The sequence below is a fragment of the Phacochoerus africanus genome, chromosome 1, assembly GCF_016906955.1.
Source record: "Phacochoerus africanus isolate WHEZ1 chromosome 1, ROS_Pafr_v1, whole genome shotgun sequence".
In the NCBI taxonomy this organism is placed as follows: domain Eukaryota; kingdom Metazoa; phylum Chordata; class Mammalia; order Artiodactyla; family Suidae; genus Phacochoerus; species Phacochoerus africanus.
This window is the reverse complement of record NC_062544.1, coordinates 58,598,029-58,623,007: the sequence shown is the minus strand read 5'-3', so window position 1 is coordinate 58,623,007 and position 24,979 is coordinate 58,598,029. Positions and strand designations below refer to the sequence as shown.

Genomic DNA, 24,979 nt, shown 5'->3' with positions numbered 1-24,979 from the left:
TTTCTCTTCGGTAGATGGATTCATTTGTGCTGTATATTGGATTCCAGATATAAATGATATCATATGGTATTTGTCTTTCTCTTTCTGACTTACTTCACTTGGTATGAGAATCTATAGTTCCATCCATGTTGCTGCAAATGGCATTATACTGTTCTTTTTTATGGCTGAGTAGTATTCCATTGTGTATATGTACCACATCTTCTTAATCCATTCATCTGTCGATGGACATTCAAGTTGTTTCCATGTCTTGGCTATTATGAATAATGCTGCAATGAACATAGGGGTGCATGTATCTTTTACAATGAAAGTTTTGTTTGGATAAATGCCCAGAAGTAGGGTTGGTAGATTACATGGTAGTTCTATATTTAGTTTTCTGAGGTACATACTGTGGTTGTACAAATTGACAATTCTGCCAACAATGCAGAGGGGTTTCCTTTTCTCCACACCCTCTCTAGCAGCTGCCATTTGTAAACTTACTAATGATGGCCATTCTGATTGGTGTGAGGTGGTATCTCATTGTAGTTTTGATTTGCGTTTCTCTAATAACTTGCGATGTTGAGCATTTTTTCATATGCCTGTTGGTCATCCATATGTCTTCTTTGGAGAAATATCTATTCAGGTCTTCTGCCCATTTTTCAATTGGATTGTTTGTTTTTTTGCTGTTGAGTTGTGAGTTGTTTGTATATTTTGGAGATTAAGCCCTGGTCAGTTGCATCATTTGCAACTATTTTCTCCCATTCTGTAGGTTGTCTTTTTTTATTATAGTTTCCTTTGGGAATATAAAAATACAATTCCTTTTAAAATCACACCCCCTAAAATTAAATACCTAGGAATAAACCTGAACAAGGAGGTGAAAGACATATATTGAGAACTCTAAGACATTAATCAAGGAAATTAAAGAGGATCCAAAGAAATGGAAAGATATTCCATGATCCTGGATTAGAAAAATTAATGTAATTAAAATGGCCATACTACCCAGAGCAGTCTACAGATTTAATGCAGGCCCTATCAAATTACCCATGACATTTTTCACAGAACTATAATAGCAATCCAAAAATTTACATGGAATCATAAAAGACCCAGGATTGCCAAAGCAATCTGAGGAGGGGAAAAAACAAACAAACAAACAAACAAAAAACAAGCAGAAGGCATGACTCTCCCAGACTTCTGACAATATTACAAAGTTACAGTAATCAAGACAGTGTGGTACTAGTACAAAAACAGAAATATAGACCAATGGAACAGAACAGAGAACCCAGAAATAAGTCTAGACACCTACAGTCAATTAATCTTTAACAAAAGAGGCAAGAATGTAAAATGGGAAAAGAGTCTTTTCAGCAAGTGCTGTGAAAACTGGACAGCTGCATATAAATCAATGAAACTAGAACATACCTCACACCATGCACACAAATGAACTTCAAATGGTTTAAAGACTTAAAACATAAGACAAGATACCATAAAACTCCTAGAAGAGAACATCAGCAAAATCTTCTCTGACATCAACCGTACAAATGTTTTCTTAGGTCAGTCTTCCAAGGCAATAGAAATAAAAACAAAAATAAACCAATGGGACCTAATCAAACTTACAAGCTTTTGCACAGCAAAGGGCTTAAGCATCTTTATGACGAGTCTCATGAACACAAGTTAGGGACGGAATTTTTTTTTTTGTCTTTTTACCATTTCTTGGGCCACTCTCGTGGCATATGGAGGTTCCCAGGCTAGGGGTCTAATCGGAGCTGTAGCCACAGGCCTACACCAGAGCCACAGCAACGCTGGATCCGAGCCGCGTCTGCGACCTATACCACAGCTCACGGCAACGCCGGATCGTCAATCCACTGAGCAAGGGCAGGGATCAAACCCGCGACCTCATGGTTCCTAGTCGGATTCGTTAACCACTGCGACACGATGGGAACTCCAGGGACAGCATTTTTAACTGGACAAACCACACTAAAAGTTGTAGGCCAGTGACCTCTGCTGGTCTTTTGCTTTCAATGATTGTACCAACATGTCTTCACATTCCATTGGCAGTAAGTCTTCAAAAAAGTCACTGTTGCCTAGGGTTCTGATTTAAGAACCAGTGAATTAGGACTTAGGACTTTTTCCACCCCAAGGGCCTCTCCTATGATACAGATTTTTAAAACTCTGCTGAGGATTTGTATCCTGTGTCAGTTTTTGGTGTTTTTTTCCTTTCTTTTTTTTTTCTTTTTCTTTTCAGGGCTGCAGGTGCGGCATATGGAAGTTCCCAGGCTAGGGGTTGAATTGGAGCTGCAGCTGCTGGCCTACACCACATCTCATGGCAATGTCGGATCCTTAACCCACCCAGAGGGCCCAGGGATTAAGCCCACATCCTCATGGATACTAGTCACATGTATCTAATCTCTAATTTTCCCCTCTCCCTAAGGGGAAGGGACAGAGAGGTGGTGAGGTTCAAAAGGCATCGAAAGGCTCAAGCCTCCTCCTCTTTACTGTACTGCCCTGTGAACACTCCTACTATAATCAGTAGCGCAGATCAGGGCGGGATGTACTAAATTAACCCATTTATCTACTGATTTAACACAAATTTATTGAGCACCTATTATAGGTCAGGCACAGGTAGTTCTGCAAACAAACAAAATTAATTTCTCATGGAGCTTATATTTGAACAGGGAGAAGAGAAATAGCATATAGTATGTTAGATAGTGGGAGTGTTACCAATAAACAATTTTAAGCAGCAATATTCCCTCAGAAATGATTTCCAGATAAAGACCTGAAAGAAGAGAATGAGCTTAACCACATGGATGCTTGGTGTTTCTTAATAAATGACTATCTGCTGTGGGGCAGCATTCTGCTTGGAATTTCCAAACACATTATTTGATTATAGTCTTCAAAGCCACCAAGATGAAGCCCCTAGCACTGCATTATAAGCCATCTCACCCATCCTGCCTTTTTAAAATATATATATATAACACAAATGTGAGTCTGAGATTCAGGTGTACTGGGGATCTCTGACTTAACAAGGGTTCAGGGGCTCCAAACACCATATTAAGTGATGCTACTTTCTGATCAATTCTAATAATTTGTATATTTTTGGCCCTTTCACATACATAATCACATCATAATAAAAGTTTGCTGCTTCTTTTCTCACTCTTAGGCCTTTTATTTCTCTCTTCTTAGGATTAGACAGTGTTGAACAAAAGTAGTGATGGTAGGTATCCTTGGTTTACTCTGGATTTTAACAGTAAAGACTATACCACTAAGGATGACATATGCAGTAGTTTTGAGTTCTTGTTCATACACATATATGTCTCTATATATGCATGTAGATATGCATCCTTTACCAGAAAAAAAGAAAAAAACACCTTTTTCAGTTGTTTTTCTTTCATTTTTTTATTTTTTAATTGAAATATAGTTGACATACAATCATATGTTACCAGTGTATAATAAAGTGATTCACAATTTTTAAAGGTTATTCTCCATTTATAGTTATTATAGAATATTGGTCATATTTCATGCTGTACAATATCTTTTAGCTTATTTTATACATAATAGTTTGTATCTCTTACTCCCCTACTCCTATATTGCCCCTCCCCTTTCCCTCTCCCCACTAGTAACCACTGGTTTGTTCTCTTATATCTGTGATCTTCCTTTTTAATTATATTCACTACTTTATTGTCTTTTTTAGAATCCACGTGTGATATACATACAGTATTTGTCTTTGTCTGACTTATTTCACTTAGCATAACTCTGTCCAAGGCCATCCATGTTACAGCAATTGGCAAAATTTCATTCCTTTTTATGGCTGAGTAGTATTCCATATACTCCAACATCATCTTTATCCATTCACCTGTTGATGGACACTTAGGTTGTTTACATATCTTGGCAAATGTAAACAAGGCTGCTAAGAACATTGGGGCTCTGGTATTTTCCTGAATTCATGTTTTTTTGGATATATACGTAGGAGTTGTAATTGTTGGGTCATAGACACTTCCATTTTTATTTTTAGAACCTTCCATACTGTTTTCCACAGTGGCCGCACCAATTTATACTCCCGGCAACAATGTAGGAGGGTTCCTTTTTCTCCACATCCTTGCCAACATTTGCTATTTGTGTTTTTTGATGATAGCCATTCTGACAGGTGTCAGGTGATATTTCATTGGGGATTTGATTTACATTTCTCTGAAGATTAACAATGTGGAGCATATTTTCATTTGCCTGTTATCCATCTGCATGTCTTTGGAAAAATGTCTACCCATGTCTTCTGCCCATTTTATAATCAGGTTGTTTTTTTGATGTTGCATTGTATGAGCTGTTTATATACTTTTAAATATAAATCCTTTATCAGTCATATGATTTGCAAGTATTTTCTCCCATTTAGTAGGTTATTTTTCATTTTTCCAATGATTTGCTTTGCTGTGGAAAAACCGTTGAGCTTAATTAGCCTCTATTTATTTTTGTTTTTATTTCTTTTGCATTAGGAAAAAGAATCAAAAAACACTGCTGCAATTTATGTTAGAGTGTTCTGCCTATGGTTTCTTCTAGGAGTTTTATGGTTTCTGGTCTTATATTTAGGCTTTTAATCCTTTTTTAGTTTATTTTTGTGTATGGTATCAGAGAATGTTCTAATTTCATTCTTTTACATGTAGCTGTCCAGTTTTTCCAGCACCACTTATTGAAGAGACTGTCTTTTCTCCATTGTACATTCTTACCTCCTTTGTTGTGGATTAATTGACCATAAGTGCATGGGCTTATTTCTGGACTTTCTATTTTTGTGCCAGTACAAATCTGTTTTGATTACTGTAGTTTTGTAGTGTAGCCTGAAGTCAGGGAGCATGGTTCTTGCAGCTTTGTTCTTTCTCTATTGTTTTGCAGTCATTTTGGGTTCCTATTTATACATATACAAGTCTATACATATGCATGTCCATATGCATTCTTTATCAGAAAAAAAGCCTTTTAAATAATAGAACAGTAAAAAATATAAATGTTGAATTACTTTAGAATGTTTTTCATCTATTTGAAAAGATCATGTGATTTTACTTTCAGCTATTAATATGACTTACAGAAATTAATTTTTCTTTTCAGAAACCTTTTATATTTAGAAGTGTAGACATTCAGAAAAGTGCATAAAATATAAATGTATAATAAGTACAAGCAGAAAATGCTTGTAAAAAAATGCCAAGTATAATAAATAAAATATTGCCCTTAGTAACCCTAAGCCTCTCTGAGGGATGATACCCTTGGATGTCTATCCTATTAGAAAACATATTCTGACTTATATAGTAAATCATTTCACGTGACTATAGTTTTCTCAGCTACGCATGCATTTCTAAACAATAAAGTCTAGTTTGGGGGTGACTTCTGTCCCCTGTTTGGAGTAGAATATTTTTGCCATTCCATTTTCCCCCTATTTGCAGCTATATCCTATTTCTATTCTATTTAATCATTACCAAAGAGATTATAGCATGAATTAACTGAAATACAGCTTAAGCAGTATCTTTACTCTTCCTGGATAGTACCATGACCTTAGAACACTATAATGCAGTTTCTTCCACTCTCGTATATGGTATAAGTTATGTTAATTTAAATCTCCATATATTTTAACTGTATTATGAAATGTACATATAGCAAAGCATACACAAAATCAAGTACTATTCAGGAATTCATCACCATGTAAACACCTGTAAAACCACCACCCAAATCAAGAAAGAGAACACAGGCAGCAATCCAGAAGCTTCTTTTGTGTTCCATCCCAATCATTAATTCCTTCCTCCTCCTCAAAGATAAGCAATGGCCTGACATCTATGGTAATCTCTTGTTTCTTCCTTCTTTAAAAAATAATTTTACTACAAAGCATTCATATTTTAACTCTACCACCTTTTATCTTTTTTGAACTTTATGTAAGTAGGATCACACTATATTTTTTCTTGTTTGACTTCCTTAGATCCACATTATGTTTGTGAGTTTCACCCATGGTGTTGCACAGCTGTAATTAATTCGTTTTCATTTATTATTCACATATATATCCATCATATTGAATAAATAAATCCATTCTGTTGGTTGAATTATTTATGGTTGAAGTAATTATGAATAATGCTATGAATATCCTTGTACATATCTTTGGGTGTACATATACATGCAATTTTGTGTGATAATATGTACTAGTTTCCAAGTTCAAGTTCACCTGTATTTTTTATGTTAACTTCTGGAAGTTTTGTGTTATAGTTTTAGTTTATGAAAAGCATAAACTCATGTCTGGACATTTTTTTTGCACGTGGTTGTCCAGTGTTCCAGTATCATTTGAAAAGACTATCCTTTCTCCACTGAATTGCTTTCATTCCTTTTTCAAAGATCAATTGAATATATTTCTCTGCGTGTATTTCTGGGCTCTCTGTTTTGTTCCATTGCCTGTTTGTCTATTCTTTCTCCAGTCCCACAATGTCTTATTATAGCTTTACAGTAAAGTTGGTTGTGTCAGTCCTCAGACTTTGTTCTATTTCAGTATTGTCTTGGCTCTTCTGGGTCTTTTGCTTCTTCATATAAACTTTGGAATCAAGTTATCAGTATCCACAAACTAACTTATTAGGATTTTCACTGGAATTGCATTGAATCTATAAATGAATTTAGGAAGAACTGATATCTTGGCAATATTGAGCCTTCCTATCCGTGAACATGGAATCTCTCTCCATTTATTTTGTTATTTTGTTTCATTAGAGTTTTATAGTTTTCCTCATATAGCTCTTATGTATATGCTGTAATTTTCATAATACAGATCTTCGACATACATTGTTATTTTATACCTATGTATTTCATTTTGAGGAAAAATGTAAATAGTATTGTTTTAGAAAAAAATTTTGTTTGTTTTGTTTTAGGGCTGCACCCACGGCATATGGAGGTTCCCAGGCTAGGGGTCCTATAGGAGCTGCAGCTGATGGCCTACACCACAGCCACAGCAATGCCAGATCTGAGCCGCCTCTGAGACCTACATCATAGCTCATGGCAATGCTGGATCCTTAACCCACTGAACGAGGCCAGGGATCAAACCTGCAACCTCATGGTTCCTAGTTGGATTCGTTTCCACTGCGCCAAGACGGTAACTACTAGAAAAAATTTTAATTTATTGAATTACAGTTGATTTACAATGTCGTAGAAGTTTCTGGTGTACAGCCAAGTGATTCATATATACATGTACATATAATTTTTTTCTACATTCTCTTCCATTATGGGTTATTATAAGATATTGATATAGTTCCTTATGCTACACAGTAGGTCCCTGTTGGTTATCTATTTTATACAGAGTAGTGTGTATATTTTAATCCCAAACTCTTAATTTATCCCTCCCTCTCCCCCTTTGGTAACTATAAGTTTGTTTTCTAAGCCTGTGAGTCTATTTTTTTTTTTTTTTTTTTTGCAAATAAGTTCATTTGCACCATTTTTTTAGATTTCACATATAGGCAATATCACATATTTGTCTTTGTCTGGCTTACTTAATTTAGTATGAAATCTCTAGGGCCATCCATGTTGCTGCAAGTAGCATTATTTCATTTTTTTTTTCTTTCTTTCTTCCTTGGCTGCTCTGTGGCATATGGAGTTCCCAGGCCAGGGGTCAGATCCAAGCCACAACTGTGACAATGTCGCTCCTTAACCCACTATGCCAGGCTGGGGATCGAACCTGTGTCCCAATGCTCCAGAGATGCCACCAATCCCATTGCACCACAGCAGGAACTCCTATTTCATCCTTTTTTATGGCTAGTATTCCATTATATATATGTGATAAACACACACACCGCCATCTTCTCTATCCATTGTTCTGTCAATGAACATTTAAGGTGCTTCCATGTCTTGGCTATTGTAAAAAGTGCTACAGTGAACATTGGGGTATATGTATCTTTTTGAATTATGGTTTTCTCTGGATGTATGCCCAGGAGTGGGATTGCAGGATCACATTGTTTTAATTTCAAATTCCTTTCCTGGTAAAGGGGAAAGTGATTAACTTTTGTCTTAAAATCTTACATCCTGAATACTTGCTATAATCATTAATTCCAGGAGGTTTTTTTTTTTTTTTAATCATTTGTTTCGGATTGCTATAAAGACAGTAATACCAAACACAGTTTTATTTATACCTTCCAAATCTGTTTATCTTTTATTTTCTTATCTTATTGCATTAGCTAGGACTAATATAAGTAATATTGTGTTTTTATTTTTATTTATTTTGTCTTTTCTAGGGCCACACCTGCGGCATATGGAGGTTCCCAGGCTAGGGGTCTAATTGGAGCTGTAGCTGCTGGCCTATGCCAGAGCCACACAGCAACTCGGGATCTGGGTCGCATCTGCCACCTACACTATAGCTCATGGCAATGCCAGATCCTTAACCCATTGATAGAGGCCAGGGATTGAACCCACAATCTCATGGTTCCTAGTTGGATTCATTAACCACTGAGCCACAACGGGAACTCTGATATTGTGTTTTTAATTTCAAATTTCAATTGTTCTTTTTGGTACATAGGAAAGCAACTTTCAGTTTTGTTTTCTTGATCAGCCTGGCTAGAATTTCATCAAATTTATTGATCTTTTCAAAAACACTCAATTTTTGTTTCACTGATTTTCTTTATATTTTCCTGTTTTCAATTTCACTGATTTCTGCTTTAATTTGTATAACAATTACTTATTTTAATTATAAACACAAGGTAAAGTTATGTGGGACTTAAAAGCATTGGTATTTAATTACTTGTCTTAAAACATTTCTTTTATAATATTGATTAATAAATTTTAAGGAACATAATATTCCTCAGTCTACTTAAGAGTTTAATCTCAGGAGTTCCCGTCGTGGCGCAGTGGTTAACGAATCCGACTAGGAACCATGAGGTTGCGGGTTCGATCCCTGCCCTTGCTCAGTGGGTTAACGATCCGGCATTGCCGTGAGCTGTGGTGTAGGTTGCAGATGCAGCTCGGATCCTGCATTGCTGTGTCTCTGGCGTAGGCTGGCAGCTACAGCTCTGATTCGACCGCTAGCCTGGGAACCTCCATATGCCGTGGGAGCAGCCCAAGAAATGGCAAAAATGACAAAAAAAAAAAAAAAAGAGTTTAATCTCAAAGATGGTATGAAGTAAAACACATAAATAATCCACAAACTTCTTAGTAATGTGTAGAAATGTACTTTATTTCATGCAAAGCTACATAATTTCCTATATTTTAACAGCTAGCCAAATAAACATTTCAAAAAATTCATTACATCACAATAAATTAAAATACTACAAAGCAACTGCAAGTCCATGAGTTTGTCAAAACCAAACTGAAGAACATTATGCATAGATAAGGCCAAAGATGCTAACTTCCTTATAGGTAGCACTTTGCAGGTTTTTCCAAATACGTATTTGAAAATGTAGTGAGAATCTGCAGAAAAAAATAGTTAAATCTACAACCCACTGGTCAAAAAAGAAAACATTTGCCATTACATACCAAGAATATAAAGATTTAAAGACGAATTTGGCGTACTGCACCAAAGATGAACATAATGAACATTTTGAAAATTATGATCAGATGCACATTTGAAAAGGTTATCTTCTATTTTACCTAATCCACTGAATTAGATAAATAACAAGTATTTTATTAATGCAACACAGAAATTAGGCTTTTGGTATACTTTGCTTGGTACTGGTATACATAAAAAGACACTGACGAGATGTAGGACTATTTCAAATTCATACTGGACTACTAAATTTAAGAATATTGCCCCAAGGAAAAAGGTTCTGGGCAGAACTTATTTGAGAAAGTTTTTCTACTTAAAAGCAATACTATAATTAATTATAAAAACATTTTATAAAAATTAAATACCAGGAAGTAACAACATCAATATTAGAGCTCTTTTTTCCAATGCTATAATTTATAAATATATATATTAGATTATAGTAACTTAAAAGACAGGTCCACATGCTTTCTGTCTTCTAAATGAGAAAAATCTTTCAAGTTGTGTTCAAAATACAGACAAAAACAAATCCATTGGATTGCTTTAAAAAAAAATACACAGTCTCTCCCCTACAACTTGGTGTAATAAGTAGGGAAGATGCTAGCCAGCATTTTTTTGAAATACAGCTCTAAGTGATTAGGTTGATAAGATTCATATCAATTATACCAACTCAAAACGGTGCTGTAGAGTCAGATTAACAAATTATGACTGTATCTTACATATGTCTGCCACAGTAAAATACTCTTTCTACTCTTGTGCAAAGTACAGCGAAAGCCTCCTTTTGTAAAATGATTTGAAATCAAGATAACTACAAAAGAAAAGATTTTCATGGGAAGAAAATTAATTCTCCCTAGAAAGTATGTTAAAAAAACCAATGTCTTTCAGGATATCTCTGAGAAGAGGAATATGCTAATATTCTTGCTTTATTGACAAATTTTAAATTATGGCAAGGTTTCAATCAACCTCAATGGACAAATCTTTGAAAATGGAAATAAAATTCTAGGAAAACTGGGCTGCATATGAAAAGAATTAAGGGTGAGGGTTCCCATCACAAGGGGACTGGGGATGATGGCACAGGGCTAGTGATGAAGTTGGCTCATAGGGAGATGCTCTGCTGGAGATGGCTCATAGGGCCTGGTCTCTAGGAGTTAGTACAGGGAATAACACTGTCTAGTTTTCCAGTTCTCTGAGCAGGAAAGAAGTATCCCATAGATAGTGAATTCATTCTTCAGAAGGCCTCTGTAACCCTCTTGTATTGTTCCAACCTCTCCTAATGAAAACTTTGACAATGATGTATATTATTTATGAATTCCTTTTCATAAAAAGAAGTCTCAAGGTTCTTAAAGTTTGGGGTTTGTTTGATTTTCAACAATCACTGTTTTTGCAAATCTAATTTTATGCAAAAACATTACATTGAGAATAACTCATTTTACTGACACGCCACAGTAAAAAAGACAATACACCGAGCTAGCCTATGTCACATTTATATTCTGACATTGCTTAGTTGTCTAGCAAAATCTGTTTCACTACTTTCAGTGCAATAATGCTATTCAAGTAGTGGGATCTGTAGTCAGAACTACTACCTTTTGAGTATACTGATCATCAAAAACAACGTGCACACAAAACAAACAAGAAAAAAAATGTCAGCACATTTATAAGTCATACTATAAAGAGGCTTTAAAAAGGAAGCAAGGTATAAAAGGAATGAGGGAAGAACGAAGAAAAGATAAAATTTCTAAATCCATTTACTTCTTAACATTCACAATTTAATATCATACAATCCACTACACTTGAGATTCAAGTATGTTAAGATTTTTCAGGGACATGTTTTGCCTCATAGTGCAAATGCATTTATTCTTGTGATTTTCATGCATGACCCACTCAAATCACAAGTATAAGACTCACATTACTGAACAGTATGAATTACAATTATGGACAGTTTATTTTTCCTTTAAAATACTAATGAACACAAAAAATCAAGAACATTCCCTAAATCTACTAAAGGCATGAAAAATGAGGCTTGCTACTATACATCAATGAAATTCCTTCATTAATATTCTAAAGTATACTTAAAAAACATACACATTGACTTTCTCGTCCACATTTAATTTCATTTGGGTACAGAACCAGCATAAATTTAAGGACTAATAATCTAATCAAATAGTAGAGTCCCAAAACAAATCAACTGGCAGCATTTTTTTTGGAAAGTTTTGATTGTCAAATTCTCTGATCTATTCTTTATAAATTGAAAAACCTTCAAATGTTCTGATTTAGTTCTTAGCATTCTTATGAAATGAGGGCCTCTTGTGTGATGAAATTATTACAAAGCCCTTGTGATCATTTAGTAAGACAACAAATTCTAATAATTTTTAATAATCATTTTTACAAAAATGCTCTACTGATAACAAATAATTAATGTAGTAATGATGTAGTAAAAATATTAATTAGCAATTTACAGATTCATGAAATTACTAGATTATTGTTATTATTATTTTTTTTTGCAATGGTTGGTTATTTTGAATTACTGGCTTACTGACTATCCTTACCTAACAATTATTTAGAAAATAATTTGGACAATTTAACCAGATACCTATTATTATGCAAATCAACTATACTTTCATTAAAATTTTTTTAAAAAAGAAACACATCAAAAGGTAATTGCTGGAAGTAATTCTTCAAGAAATACACTTTACATGTGAAGTGTATGAATTCAGTAGTTAATATTTTGCAGTAGATGTTATTACATTTTAACAAGCTTCTCAAAACAGAAAACTTTTGTTCTTATTACAATTATTTTACACAAGATGGCTTAACAAATATTAACTTAGTTCCCCAGCAATAAACTCTTAGTGTTCCAGGGTTAAATTATTACTTCTAAACACAGACTTACCCAGCCAGGTAACCTTCCTATATGATCATATATAAAATCCTGTAAGATAAATTCTGCTTAAAATTTAGTCACATACTCTGGGTCACTTAAACAACCAAAAATTATTTTGGAAATAACTCCAAAAGTCATAAAGGGATCTATATTGCTTGCGATGTAGTATATATACTTTAATTATTATAATCATAAAAATGTAATAATAAAGGAAAGTAGTACATTTCCTTTAAATACTTCTATTGATTTATCTTAGAGTATTTTTTTTTGTCTTTTTGCCATTTCTTGGGCAGCTCTTGCGGCATATGGAGGTTCCCAGGCTAGGGGTCGAATCGCAGCTATAGCCGCTGACCTACGCCAGAGCCACAGCAGTGCAGGGTCTGAGCTGCGTCTACGAACTACACCACAGCTCGCGCCAACGCTGGATCCTTAACCCACTGAGCAAGGGCAGGGATTGAACCTGCAACCTCATGGTTCCCAGTCAGATTCGTTAACCACTGCGCCACCATGGGAACTCCTATCTTAGAGTATTGTTAAGTTATAAAAGTAATTGGATCATTTTTCCACTTCTACAATAGCATCTGAGTTCCATGATAAAATCTGACGAGAAACATTATACTTAAAATTCCAAAGTAAACCCAAAGACTAAATAATAAAACAACATTATTTTCACAGTATTTTGATTAATTATTTCAAAACAAGTTGTTGCTATGGGGACCTGTAAGGGACCTTTCTGGGGTGATCCTTTTCCCAACCAATACCTTCAAATACCACCTAGTGGAAAACCAGCACGACTAACAACTTATTTTGTCTTTTTCAACTCCACTATATAAACTTAGTACCCTCACAATAGCTTTGTGAGGTAGATCAGTTGGTAAATAGCAAGTATCATCTTCACTTTGAAAATGAAGAAACTGAGGCACTGAAAGGCTACACGATTTGCCCAAGGTTTCAGTGGTCAATCATGAAATTACAGTGTTAAATTATCTGCTCCTGGCCTACTGCTCTCTGACTATATTTCACAATAAAAAGGCTGTGTGTGTCATATGTTCTTAAATGGGCAGTTATATAATCTTCAATTGAGAGTGAAATCTATCCACTGATAATTATTTTAAAGGGGATCTAATCTCAAAGACCATAACAATTTAAGAAAATCAGGTAATTGGGATGATACACTAGTCCTTTCAGTATCTGCATAAAACTGCATCTTATATAAAATTTACATAACACTAAGTAAAGAGGAAAATAAAAATTATGAAATTATGATTCAGGGAAAAATTACCTTCAAGAAAGATATAATCAAACTGTCAGGGTGACTATTTAATTCATCTCCAAATTGGGATTCTTAAGAATGAGAAAGAGCACTACTAAAAGTTGTGCAGGATAATAGGTGGCAAACTAAGATGGCCAAGGGCAAGCTCAAGTACAGTCACCACTGGGTGAACTCATAGTATGGATTCTCTAAGAGTTGCAAACATTTCAGGGACATAAAGACTCTCTGCAAACATGCTGTCCTCAACTATATTCACTGTACAATAAAACACTTGATTATTTAAAATATAATACCTAACTCTGGCCTAAACACAAAGTTTAAAAAATGGAATTTAAAATAATATCATGTTTAACCAACAAGTTCTTAGACATCTCCATTCTAAAACAGTTTTCTGTTTGCTGTAAACAACAATTTAAGTGGCTTATAAGGTTAAGTTTATTATTAACCACAATTTAACAGTAAATGGATTCACTTTTTTACATTTGAATAACCAGATGTTCTTTTTCAAAAGGCATTAAACAGGCACCTTTAGAAAGTAGAGAATTTTGTGAGACTCTATTAAAAAAAAAAACAACCCTATTTACCATTTATAATTATGATTCTCCTTGAATGGAATGATCAACACTTAAATCAATATACTAAATGGTAAAGATGAACACTTCTCTCCGAAGTCAAAATGTTTTACAAAGCAATACCAAAAGCATTAAGACAATTTCCAGTTTCCACAAAAGACTGAAAGAATAATTCATCACCTGATTATAGTATACATGCTGAAGAAACATCAGATGAAGTATAATCTTAATTAAACATGCAAAAACCTCACTAATTTGCATACAGAGTTGAAAAAGCTTTCTACATTCAGTTATATCTGATAAATAAGCCTTGTTTTAAGACATGGGTTTTGTAAATATGCTTCTTATTAGAGGTCTCGATCTCTTTGGGAAATAAAGGATCAACATATTGTTTAGAAACAGCAAGAATGTAGATCACAATAATGAAACTGCATAATATTATTCATTTATATCTTATGGCTTGCTTGGACCTTTAAAACTGTTTTCCTGAAAGAAAAACCAATCTGAAACAAACTGAACTTCATGTTTTCAACTGATCTTTATCATGAAATAAAACCTTCCCCTGTAACTGTACTTCTAAGGCAGACATTTCAGGAATGGTATGTGATAAATCCTATTAGAAAAGATGATATTCTATTCGATGAACAAAAACCATTATTACTAAGATATAATTAATTTTTAGTGCCTTTTTTTTACCCTGACACTTTTCATTGAGAGTTCAGTGTAAATTTTAGGGCATACAGATGTTCTTAAAGACTGAACTTATGTGTTGATCTTGGTTATTATTCCATAAATTCTTACAGACTTTAAACATCATCAAATATTCTGGTGCGAGACATTGAAAGGTATCGTCCATCAGGTTGATACCTGCAAGTTGGATAAAGAAATGATCTGAGGCAACAAAAATAATAAAGGAAAAAGAAAAACAAGGATACATTAAAAGGAAATGGCTACGAATGTAAGCACTGTAAAACCTATTCAGTAGCTGAAATCAGAAATTTAAAATTTTCCAAGGATGTTATTTCAAAGGGATTTGCCTAATTGTAAATCAACCAACAAATGTTTTAGAGTCTATGACATACGACACACATGGCAGGGTGAGAAAGTAAAAAGAATGGGGTGGGAGATGTGACATATCATGAAACCTAAGAGATTTAATAACTACTCTAGATTGTTGAAATAAAGAGAATATTCTAACTTTTTTGCTATTTATAGGTAATCCTATAGCAAATAGCTTCATGTATATGATGTTTTGCTTTTTACTTAATTATTTCTACATAGTATAATGGCTAAAAGCACAGAATCCATAGCCAGAGTCCTGAGTTATAAAAGCCTGACTCTCATCTGCAAGTTGTAGAACCTTGTAAGGTAAATGCCCGAGCCTCTCTGGATTAAAATCCAATTGGATTTACAACCATAAAACATAATTACTGCTGTTTAAGTGCTTAGAATAGTATTACAGTTATACTTACGTAACTATTGCTAAATATGATACATTTCATAAACAGGATGGTCAGAAACAGTCAAATAAACATTGTCAAGATTCTGTCTATTGATTTTAATTCTTTCTTCTTTATAGTACCACTAGTATACTTAGGAAGCTACTAATTTCAACTACCACTACTGGATGCTATAATTTTTTAAATATAAAAGCATCAGGAGGCATAAAAAGGTATCAAGGATCATTAATATGCTTTTTATTAGTAGTAAAAATGAAAATTTTCCTTATGTGCATTTATCTCATCAAGTCAGAATGTTATTAAAATTTCAGAGGAATGCTAGAGCCAAAATGACACAGCTGGAACTTACCTTTCTGATTCAGATTCAAGAGGATCATCAGTGAATGTTTCTGCATTAAAATCCAAAGGTTCTGCATCTTGGAGAAGTTCTATTCGGTCCCTTTCAGTCCTATTATTAGCCCTAGTATATTTGGATGCTGCTGCAAAGGAAGAAAAAATAAATTACCTTCTATTGTCTTTATGGGTCACATTCTATGGACATAAGGAAAGTGGAGATTATAAAGGATCTGACTTTTGATTGTGAAAACATCAAGAAAAGATAACTACATGGTTACCTTAAAATCATATTAAAATGACTAAGAGTACAATAGAAAATAACAAAGAAACGTTCTCCCTTGTAGTCAGTCTAAGCTTAAGAGCAGCTACCATGCAGACTTAATATTTAACTATGGTCTAATAACAGTGAAATTTTTCATATCAAATCAAGTTACAGTTGGTTTCACAGTGAATCCAGGGCTTGCTACATTTCATTTCTTGCTAGGATTTTCCTTAAGGTGTAAGCAACTCGAAGTCTTCAAGAGAGGCTGAAGTCTTTCTACTATGAGGCAAGAGTTGAGGAGAGTAATGTCCAACAGAAATAAACTGCAAGCCCCATATTTACTTTTAAGTTTTCTAGTAGCTACATTAAGAAAGTAAAAAAGAAACTGTGAAATCAATTTTAATATGTTTAAGGCAATATATAAAAAATATTTTCATTACAACACAGCTACACTGCAAATTTTCAACAGCCATATGTGGCTAATGGTCATTTATGGTCATCCTGGTCAGCACAGATCTAGAAAACTAACTCTCTCTTCTCTATGTGAAAGGGGTTTTCTTTATAAATAACCTGAATTTTCATAATGTTATTATGAGCAGTCCAATAACTATCTTACTGGTGTAAACTTCTTTACAAAACAGAAACAGACTCACAGACAGAAAATAAATTTATGGTTACCAAAAGGCGAATGGGTGGTCAGGGACAGAAAAATTAGGAGTTGGAATTAGGAGACACGTACTACTCTACATATAAAACAGATAAAAAGTAAGGTCCTACTGTATAGCACAGGGAACTGTATTCAATATCCTGTAATAATGGAAAAATAATCTACTAAAGAATATATATGTATGTTTATGTGTGTGTGTGTTTAACTGAATCACTCTGGGAACTAACACAACATTGTAAATCAACTATACTTCAATTTAAAAAAAAAAACCTAACTATAACATAGTTCTTTTTGAAAACTTAAGGCAAAAGTTTTGCCTTAAATTTGTGGACTCTGTCCTTATAATTTCTCTCATTAATTCAGCAAATACTGACTGCCTACTACACGCCAGGTTGTCTTCTCTTAACCATTCTCCTATACTTCCAGATCTTCCACTCCGTAAACTACAAATCCATGATAAGCTTCCAAATCTCTTCAGAGAATCTTGCCTCTATATTCTAGCTTTAACTGAAACTTTGGCTTTCTCCTATTTCTTCTGCCTTACATCTTATCCAAACGCATCCTTTCTTCTTCATCTCCAGGGTCACTGCTTACTTTATACCCTCATCATTTTTGGACTGTATTACTAAAAGAGACAGCAAACTACTTTCTATGTCTCACTTCCCTGAAATCATGCTTCATATAGATGTCAAATTCATCTTCCTAAACCCCAAATCTGAGCATGCTTCTTTTAGATTGAAAAAGTTTAGGGTTTTTTTTTTTTTTTTTGTCTTTTTGCCATTTCTTGGGCCACCCCCGTGGCATATGGAGGTTCCCAGGCTAGGGGTCGAATCAGAGCTGTAGCCACCAGCCTACGCCAGAGCCACGGCAACACGGGATCCAAGCCGTGTCTGCGACCTACACCACAGCTCACGGCAACGCCGGATCATTAACCCACTGAGCGAGGCCAGGGATCAAACCCTCATGGTTCCTAGTCGGATTCATCAGCCACTGCACCACGACTGGGAACTCCTGAAAAAGTTTTATAACTATTCATTTGATATCTCCTTCTCCTACCAGAATGCATATTTGAGTGTCTTCTTCCTCCTATTCACTGAGGGATGAAAAAGAAAAGTCACTACAGAAACACATTTAATAGTTCTATACAGGCATTTCTGGATGGGTAACCCAGTCCTCAGTCTCTATGTAAGCAAGCATAAGGAAAAAATTTCTAAGAAAACTAGACAACAAATTACTTACATCTGTTGGTACTAATATCTGAGAAGTTTGATTCTTTTGGGTCAACATGAACATTCCTGTTTCTAGTGGAATCTTCTCTACTGTGACCATAACGTTCTTTCCATTCCTAGGAAAGAAACACAAATACATATATAAGACAAGAACACACACAGTCAGAAAATAATTAATCAGTGTTAACAGATTATATACATAGAATAATATAATCAAATTCTTTTTCATCAGAAATTCATCAGATAATAATTAGCAGTGTCTTTAAAAATCATAGATCAATAATTTTCTTATCTCCACATGATTTTAATAGTCATCAACCTTAATGTGAATAGACATTTACAGACATCTTTGCTAGCTATAATTATTTTAAGTTACTGAAGTCTAAAATGTCAAAATAACATTACAACTATGATAAAGTGACTTTGACCATGTAAGAGTTACAATAATTCATGACAGTAAATGAGATGTTAACAAAATTTTCTTCCACCAAAAAAAAAAAAGCCAAAAAACAAAAAACAAATCTTAGAGTCCTGAAAAGTCATTTCTTTTTTTATCTATTTAGGGCTGCACCTGCAGTATATGGATATTCCCAGGCTAGGGGTCAAATAAGAGCTGAAGCCACTGGCCTACACCACAGCCACAGCAACACCAGATCCAAGCTATGTCTGTGACCTACACCACAGCTCACGGCAATGCCAGATCCTTAACCCACTGAGCGAGGCCAGGTACTGAACCTGTGTTCTCATGGACACTAGTCAGATTCGTTTCCGCTGAGCCACGATAGGAACTCTGAAAAAGTCATTTCCTGATAGCAAAATCAGAGTTGTATACAAATATACTTAGGTAATGATTCACATGACACTGTGTCTTAGCTGCACTACAACCATATTACCTCGGATTCTACTCATTAAATTCTTAGAATTGAAAGGAACTTTAGAGGCCCTAATTTAATCTCCCATGCAGTGCAGGGTTTCATTCTAAAATAGCCATGCCAGATGCTACTTGGCTCTCTATAGAAGACATGGGAATTTCTATGTGATTATCCTGTTGCAATTTTTGTTGTTGTTGTTTGTTTGATTGATTGTTTGCTTTTTAGGGCCACCCACATCTGCAGCATACGGAGGTTCCAAGGCTAGGGGTCTAACCAGAGCTGTAACTGCAGGCCTACGCCACAGCCACAGTAACTTGGGATCTGCGACCCACACCACAGCTCACGGCAATGCTGGATTCTTAACCCACTGAGTGAGGCCAGGGATCAAACCCAAGTCCTCATGGATGCTAGTCAGGTTTGTTAACCACTGAGCCATGCTAGGAACTCCTATCCTGTTGCAATTTTGGTATAAACCATGGAAGTTTTCCCAGAGAGGTGACCTCTATCTCCAGTAACTTCCACTCTTTGGTTCTAGTTATGTCTTCTGAAATAAAGAACAAGTCTCTCTTTATACAACAAAGACAACTATCATGCCTCCTGAGTCTTCACTTTGCCAGTATGGACCACTCAGATTTTGAAAATTTGTGGTAACTATGACCAGACTTTTTGCATCTTTTGCCTTCTCATTCTGTAGGAGGTTATTTTGCCTAAAAAGACTACAGAAAAATTAAAGCAGAATAAAATTAATGTCATACTATCCAAAAGAGCATAATTTTAAAGCAATCAAAATATCTTTAAAAGCAATCAAAATATCTTTATATGAATAAAGTTATTCATGTATTCAAAAAACTGAGCACCTGGATCTACCTTAGGAAAGAAACAGATCTTGGTCATGAAGCAGTTTATCACTAATGACTTTTTGGAAAAGGTCTGACAAAATTGGCACCACATTGTAAATAAACTCTAGTTTAAAAAAAAAAAAAATATATATATATATATAAATAAAAGGTCTGACAGGATACCTAGCATGTACATCTGAAACTACTTTCTGTAAAAATATGTCCTATGTCATTTTTCCACTATTCTTTGGTCTTTAACCAATTATTCTAAATCAATAATATTCTTAGGATATTTCACCATTAATCTTTAGGCTACAGCAATTTGGTAAGTACTGTACTTACTCTTCTTCGATTTTCACCTTCTTCTTGCCGTTGCCTTTTTCTCTTCTCTAGAGACAGAAAAGTGGTCTCAAATTTGGTTTAACATGGTTTAATTACATGTAGAGTAACTGAAGTAAAGGTATCAGCTATGACCAATTTCCTTTAAATTACTACAAAGTCAAAGGTAATAGGTTATTATCGGAAGGAACCAAAGAGGTCACCTAACTCCATAGCGAATACCTTCTCTACTGCTATTGGAGATGGCCCTTTAGGCTCTATCTACATAGTTTTATTGAGGAAGAAGTACTTCTCCATGGTGACTTAAAATTTGTTTCTCTGTAACTTATCTTTTTCTCTATGTCTTATCTTCTAAATTAAGTTCATATTTCTTTCTACTTAAAAGTCTTTTTCATTACTCTCTTCTGGCTATATAACCACTGGTTTCTTTTTTTTTTTTTTTTTTCTGTAAGGTATGCCCTTACAGACTTATCATTCTGGCTATCCTTCTCTAAATTCCTTCTGACTTCTCAGTCTTACTCTTGAAAATCTAACCCAGGACTGGATACTCCAGATGAAGTCTAATTAATGCAAAAATCAGTAGAACTATAACATTCACTAGACACCACCTTCCTGTGAAGCATGTGAAGGCCATAGTAGCTTATCTTAGAGTCATAACACATTCTGCCTGACATTCAAATAAGATCACACGAAAAACCCCAGACCCAAGTAGGGAGAATGTCTAAGAACCAATGTCCCCAAAACTCAAGTGTTGTTGTTCTCCCCCCCCCATTCTACTATCCACTCTAACATCAGGAAATTTGATATATTCACTTTTGAGATTAGGCTCTAGCAGAGTCCCATGTATTCTAACAGGTTGTTAACAATCAGCACATTCTAAAAACTAGCCTTGGCTTGAACGATTTCCTATACAGCATTAAAGCCATTCTTTAATGAGTTTTATAATTATATTTAACTTGGCAAATTTATTTCAAGGCAAACAGGAAAATGATTCCAACACCAAACAAGGGTATTATTTAGTTGCAGACATATTAATAATCTCTGCTGCGCAATTTCTTAAGAACAGATGAAACAATCATTTATGTTTTCAAATTATTTTTGCTATGCTTTATGTAGAATTTTAGCTAAAACACATTAGTTTGCAATTTCTAATTAAAAACTACAATTTATACAAACATTAATTTTGTACTTGGAGTCTTAGCACTTTCGCTTCATTTATTTTAAAAGACAAATCTTACCTCGTCTGATTAATTCTTTTCCTTCATCAACTAAGTCTGATGTCATATCATTATCTCCCATGAACTGCTGGAAACCAAGTAGATTCAAACAACGAGTTCCCAAGCTAGTAAAAGTAGATTTTCAAAAAGATAAGCATATTTCACACTGTAAATATTGAGACAAATTGTTCTTTAGTACTTTCACCCTAAAGAAGACTATGTTTTATTGCTAGTTATCATGTCAAGTTACACAGAGCTACATTTGCCTTTCTTTAAGAAGTACTTCCTTCTCTTTCTAAGACGCTTAAATGCCCAGTACTCCATTGACCATGGTATATGCACTGTACTCAGATTTCTTACAGAATCAAATTGTTAGGCCATTAGCATACTTTCAGAAGATTATTATACCAGGATGCTAAACAATGTCTATAATACAAAAGCAATTTATTCTTTTCTTATATTCAAATAGCAATTCTTTTTTTTTTTCTTTTTATGGCTGCACTTGCGGGATATGTAAGTTCCCAGGCTAGGGATCAGAGCTACAGCTGAGATCTACAGCAACACTGGATCTGAGATGCATCTATGCAGCAATGCCACACCCTTAACCCACTGAGGGAGGCCAGGGACTGAAGCCACATCCTCACGGAGCCTACATCAGGTACTTAACCTGCTGGGCCACAATGGGAACACCTCAAACAGCAATTTTAATACTGAAAATACAAAAACACAGTATTTACAAGTGTAGAATATTGTGGTTTACAAAGTCTTAATTATGCAAATTGATTTTCATATTCTATTTTTTAATCCTGATAACTAGTCAATTCTATTCAAATAAATGTTATTATAAACTCAGAACTGATTACTATATCTTCTCTTGGGGCTCTCATTTTGCATCTCATTTGGTATTTACTTTAAACTTCATTGTTGTGCAGGATGGGAATACTCAGAAAATATGACACATAAGGAGAGAAGGATTAATATTTGCTAAACTCCTTTTATGCATCAGACAATTTACAGATACTCTCTTATTTAATTCTTACTATAATTCTAAGAGATAAATATCACTTTACAGATAAGGAAACAGAGGCTGGGGAATTAAATATTTTGCTAAAGATCAATTAATAAATTTTAGAGCTGAGAATTTCAGTCCAAGAAAAAACAAAGACAAGTTCTTTTCATTACCTCAGTTTTCAAACTTTTTCACTGATGTACTTGTAATGACAGAAGCCTAAACACCACACGTGGAGCAAGATGGAGAGAGGAAGAAGAGAGAGAAGGCAGAGAAGGAGTGTGCTGCGTGTATACACACACAGGTGCATTATGTGTGTTAGGAGGAAGGGAAGACAATGAAACAACTTTTAAAAAGTGAAGATTTCCCATTTTACATTAGTGATATAAAAAAATCTGGCTAGTTCATAAAGTATCTGCTTGTTTGAATACATAAAGAATGTTTGGTATGACTTACCAGTGAGTAAAACTTGGGTTTCAGGTGGGTGGTCATGCTAATTCTGTGACTTTAAATATTCCCTTACCATTTTCATATCGTGCGAAAATACGAGACTCCAGGATATGAAGTCCCAACTAGATTACTGTCTCTGGGAAGGTCTTAGACTTTTCTAAAGTGTCAGAAAACAGCTTTATACTCTCCAGGCAGTTACACATGAATATTAGCTCTGGGTATGGCTGTGTGGCTAGTTATATGGGAATTAGACTAATTATGGATGCATTTCAAAGGAAAATTGACCTATAAAGTCAAGTTACCACTGAAATGTCAATGAGGCATTGCTCTGCATACTCCTATAACAGAATACCTATCTTTATAGTTTGAAAATTGAAAAATATGATCTTTTTTCCCCTTAATGACAAATTGGCACTCAAAGTTTATCTTAACTATAAAACAACATTTTTAAGGAATTATTTTTAAGTTTAACAATTTTCCTTTTTGACATAATCCTTATATCTGTTTAAGATTTTATAATTGCCAAGCCACTATCCCACCTATCTATTCCTTGATCCATATAACAACCTAATAAGATAAGAAGAAATGCTAATCTTACCAATGTAACTACTAACCTAAGAAGACATGATTTACACATCACAAGGTCTTAATGTTCCAACTGCAGTTTATAAACTTTTAAAATGAGTAAGCATATAATAAAAATTTAGTTTTAGACATTCAAAGGATGACTGGTCTCTTTCCTTTAATACACCATTTTCATAGTATAAGCATCTGTCTTTTCTACCTCATGGGAAAAAAAACTGAAAATATTAGATTTTTTCATCAGTTCATATTAACAGTTTTATTTTAAATTATAATCCTTTAGCTCCTTTACTTATGAAAAGGTAAAATATAGATGTTTCTAAAAAATCAGTAGAGAATTCATCTTGAACAAGATTTGTCTGTTTACTCAATACTCTACTGTTAGAACACATATTATTTATGATAACTCTATAATGGTATTGGAAGATTTAAATGAAAAGTGGTTGGATAAAACTTATTATAAGTAAAGTTTTCATTAAGTGGCACTTTTGGTGTGTCATGGAGCACTTAAGCAGCAATGAGGGTGGTAGGCAGACTGCAAGAGGAAGGCACCTGACATGCGGAAGTAGGGAAGACAGGGTGTGAGAAGCCAAGCACCCTTGTCCTTTAACTCCTTTTAAGTTTTACCTCCGCCAAGATTCTACCACCTTTTTGGATTCTCTAAAAAAAGCAGCCCTGGAGTTCCTGTGTGGGGCAGTGGTTAACAAATCCAACTAGGAACCATGAGGTTGAGGGTTCGATCCCTGGCCTCGCTCAGTGGGTTAAGGATCCGGCGTTGCCGTGAGCTGTGGTGTAGGTCACGGACACGGCTCAGATCCCGCATTGCTGTGGCTCTGGCATAGGCTGGTGGCTACAGCTCCGATTAGACCCCCTAGCTTGGGAATCTCCATGTGCCATGGAAGCGGCCCAAGAAATGGCAAAAAGACAAAAAAAAAAAAAAGACAAAAAAGAGCAGCCCTGTACTGCCTAAATACAACTGCTCCTCACCTGACCCTTTGTGCTGGCTATGATCTGAAGCATCTAGAAACCCCAAAATGACTGTGGGGAAATTTATGTTACCAGATAGAAACTGGGCATGGGGTGTTTTATAAGCTACATTGGCAGCCAGTATCAAAGGCCAAGACTTAGAGTTAACATTTTGTAACTAATCCTATCACTTTGTGACTAACAAAATACTTGTAATAGAATAGCTCTCTCTCTTTTTCTTGAAAATGTCTTCAGAGGGAGAACCTAACCCAATCACTCAAGCAATCCCTTTAAACTATCCCTGGCATCCCCAAATTTACAATAAAACAAATAACAAAAACTCAACCAGTGATTTAAAAGAGCTTTAAGGAGAAAGGACATCCAAATCAGGCTAAGAGTATGTGGAAAAATAAATGACGTTAAGTTTCTTACCTAAAATAAGTAGCAATGCAGAGAATTACCACCAACATAGGATAATATATATAGAACCCATCTGCAATAAAGGATAAAACTTTCATGGAACCCATAATCTGAGGAACAAGAAAAATTAAGTTAAATTAGTACAGTTCTATATCTTTCTTTTTTT

General features: G+C 34.7%; 1 protein-coding gene across 9 annotated transcripts in view; it reads right to left on the bottom strand.

Annotated features, from left to right (window-relative positions):
- LMBRD2 (LMBR1 domain containing 2) overlaps positions 1-24,979 on the bottom strand; it is a 57,644-nt gene that overhangs the window by 1,253 nt on the left and 31,412 nt on the right. Inside the window, exons 13-18 of one of the 9 annotated variants that reach the window (XM_047767050.1) lie at positions 24,826-24,923; positions 21,408-21,511; positions 20,173-20,219; positions 18,130-18,235; positions 15,975-16,104; positions 9,136-9,366 (exon numbers count right to left, since the gene is read on the bottom strand). In XM_047767050.1, coding sequence (XP_047623006.1) covers positions 9,276-9,366; positions 15,975-16,104; positions 18,130-18,235; positions 20,173-20,219; positions 21,408-21,511; positions 24,826-24,923 — 576 coding nt within the window. In that variant the 3' untranslated portion in view covers positions 9,136-9,275. Of the gene's footprint in view, positions 1-9,135; positions 9,367-14,010; positions 15,057-15,974; positions 16,105-18,129; positions 18,236-20,172; positions 20,322-21,407; positions 21,512-24,825; positions 24,924-24,979 lie in introns of those variants that run through there. The other 8 variants (XM_047767061.1, XM_047767068.1, XM_047767077.1 and 5 more) reach the window with 8 other exon arrangements.